Source organism: Seriola aureovittata, chromosome 23 (assembly GCF_021018895.1).
Source record: "Seriola aureovittata isolate HTS-2021-v1 ecotype China chromosome 23, ASM2101889v1, whole genome shotgun sequence".
Taxonomy (NCBI): Eukaryota; Metazoa; Chordata; class Actinopteri; order Carangiformes; family Carangidae; genus Seriola; species Seriola aureovittata.
The window spans coordinates 17,248,052-17,250,551 of NC_079386.1; the positions used below are offsets into that span (position 1 = coordinate 17,248,052).

At 48.0% G+C, this 2,500-nt stretch overlaps 1 protein-coding gene across 1 annotated transcript in view; it reads right to left on the reverse strand.

Moving 5' to 3' along the window:
- Window positions 1-2,500, reverse strand: part of trpc5a (transient receptor potential cation channel, subfamily C, member 5a) — a 99,673-nt gene that overhangs the window by 14,187 nt on the left and 82,986 nt on the right. The window contains exon 13 of the mRNA XM_056369951.1: window positions 1,520-1,641. Coding sequence (XP_056225926.1) covers window positions 1,520-1,641 — 122 coding nt within the window. The remainder of the gene's footprint in view (window positions 1-1,519; window positions 1,642-2,500) is intronic.

Below are 2,500 nucleotides of genomic sequence, written 5' to 3' on the forward strand. Positions count from 1 at the left end.
CAGGTTTTCTATCCTTCGCCCCGAATGTTAAACTGTCGACTGTAGAACTGCAGGTTGTTTTTAAAAGGTCGTTTTATATCTAAGAAGTGAGGCGGCTCATGACATCACGCGTCGTTAAAGTCGGGGAGTCCTGAAAGTGTCGAGCTCAAACACTTTAACCCACGAGTTTCTGCTCGACAGGAAGTGAAACCCTGATGAGAGAACAGGTCTGTATGTGACTGACTCCAGATCTGCTTTGAAGCTCTCGAGTGTTTGACTCGGACAAGAGGAAGAGGATCAGAGGAGGAGGAGCGACACTCTGCTCTTCTTCTGTCCAGGTTCATGTTCGTCTCGTATCTTCAGCGTCGAAGCCGCAGACACGCGTCACGACAACGAGTCGATTGTATTTTCTAAATATAAACGCACACGTTTTCCCGTCAGTCACCGCAGACTCGGTTTTTAAAGTCGGAGCTCCTCTCAGTCCCAGGATCCTCGCTGTCATGAAATCGATCGCCAGTCGATACAGCTATTATCTAAAGCAAACCACGCGCCTCATCAATACCTGGCCGCTGACTCGACCTGGCTGCCGCTCTGCCTCTCTCAGCAAAGATACACTGGGTCTGAGCTGCATGTGCGTGTGTGTGCATGTGTGTGTGTGTGTGTGTGTGTGTGTGTGTGTATTGCAGAGCTGACACACGAGCTGTAACTCAGCGCCGGCCTCTCGATGAGCTAAACTCTGGCTTCGTTTCCACGTTAGCGAATCTGCGGCTTCACAGCAGAAAAAAAAACAACATTAATATTCTTCACGTCGTGCGAACGAGCCCGAGCTCCTCCACACCGAGAATTATTTCCATATCATTATCTGCTGCAACGGCACTAAAGAGCTGGATCTGTGTGTGTGTGTGTGTGTGTGTGTGTGTTTGAGTTATGGTCAATGCAGCACCTCCACACACACACACACTGTACTTCTCAGTGTGATGTGTGTCATTGATCGGGACATTTAAAAGGGCGTTTGCTTCACACTGCTGGTTGATACGATCACAGCTGTTATTAGCAAACACGACATCAACCGAACACAAAGTCCAAACTCTCTCTCCCTGAAACGTCAGCGGTTTTATTTTCAGATCTGTAGCAGGAAAAACAAAGTACAGCTAAAACTAGCTAGTTTTTTTTAGCTATTAGCTCATAAATCGAAGTATTGGGAGAAATAAAACTGTGACCTGACGATGGCACGAGAATAAAAGTCATTAAAAGTCGAAGAGGTCAAGGATTTCTTTCCCAAAATTCATTGCAATCCATAATTAAAGATATTTGACTCACTACAACAAAGTCCAACCTGCTGGTGGCGCCACAGAACAAGTCAAAGAGCCGCCAAAACATTCAGGATTCCTCCTCTGGGAACCATGAATGTCCTGACGGCAGCACGGTTTCACCTTTTATTTTCCTGTGTCACCCCATCACAGATCCGTGAACACACACACACACACACACACACACAACACACACACACACACACACACGTGTGGACGATGCTACTCACGTTGAGAAGGCGTTGTTCTGCCTCTCGCAGCGGATGCCCTTGCAGTTGCTGGGTTCCTCCGACGCCGTGGTCTCGTAGTAGAAATACAGCTGGTTCAGACCGTTGGCAAACGCCAGCAGGACCTGCGCAGGAAACACACAAAACAAAACACACAGGTTTTTATTTAATCCCTGGTGAAATCCTCACACTCACACGTTCACGCTCTAGTGCTCAAATGATTTTTTGAAGCAGCTTTTTACGTTACAGTTTGTTGCAGGGACCGACCGCCGGCGCAGCTTTCATGTGACCCGGGACAGAGGCGCCGCAGCGTTACGTAAAGTGAGCATCAAGCAGCGCGGCATGCTGGGATTGATTTCTGGGACTTCAGGGAGCTAAACAATTCACATGTGGATTGTGTTGTAGGTTAGGAGCTCCCCTGAGGTGGAATTAATGAGTTCTGAATGTAGTGAAATAGTAATGTCCTTCAAGGGTACGGCAGGAGGAGGATTTGCTCTCTTTCATCATCTTCAAAGATCCAGAGGGTGAGTGAGTGAAACGGGATCAAAACTCCTCAACAGGAAACCAGAGGGGTGAGCAGCTGCCTGGTGGCCGACGTGCAGATAACCAGGGACGTGCTGCTGCAGCCGTCTCTGCTCCGTCTGCTCCGTCAGCTGTTCATGTGAGGCCGCAGACAGGCAGCACATTATGCAAGTGGTGCACATGTTTGCAGAAATGTCAATAAAATATTAACTGTTGCATGAATTGTCACAATATTTCCCAGATAGCAAAAATAAATCCGGCCTCTACTTGGGCCACATGTTTATTTTACATCCGGTTCCACGGCCCGATTCTGGCCCATGTACAGCACCACTGTAAGATGCTACGTCCACATCTGGAGCAATTCTAGCACACACAGAAAGTCTTCCAGCTGTCAGTCAATACCAGAGGATAACAGCTGGACTCTGAGCTGGATTCACTCGCACTCTGAGATACATGCTAACA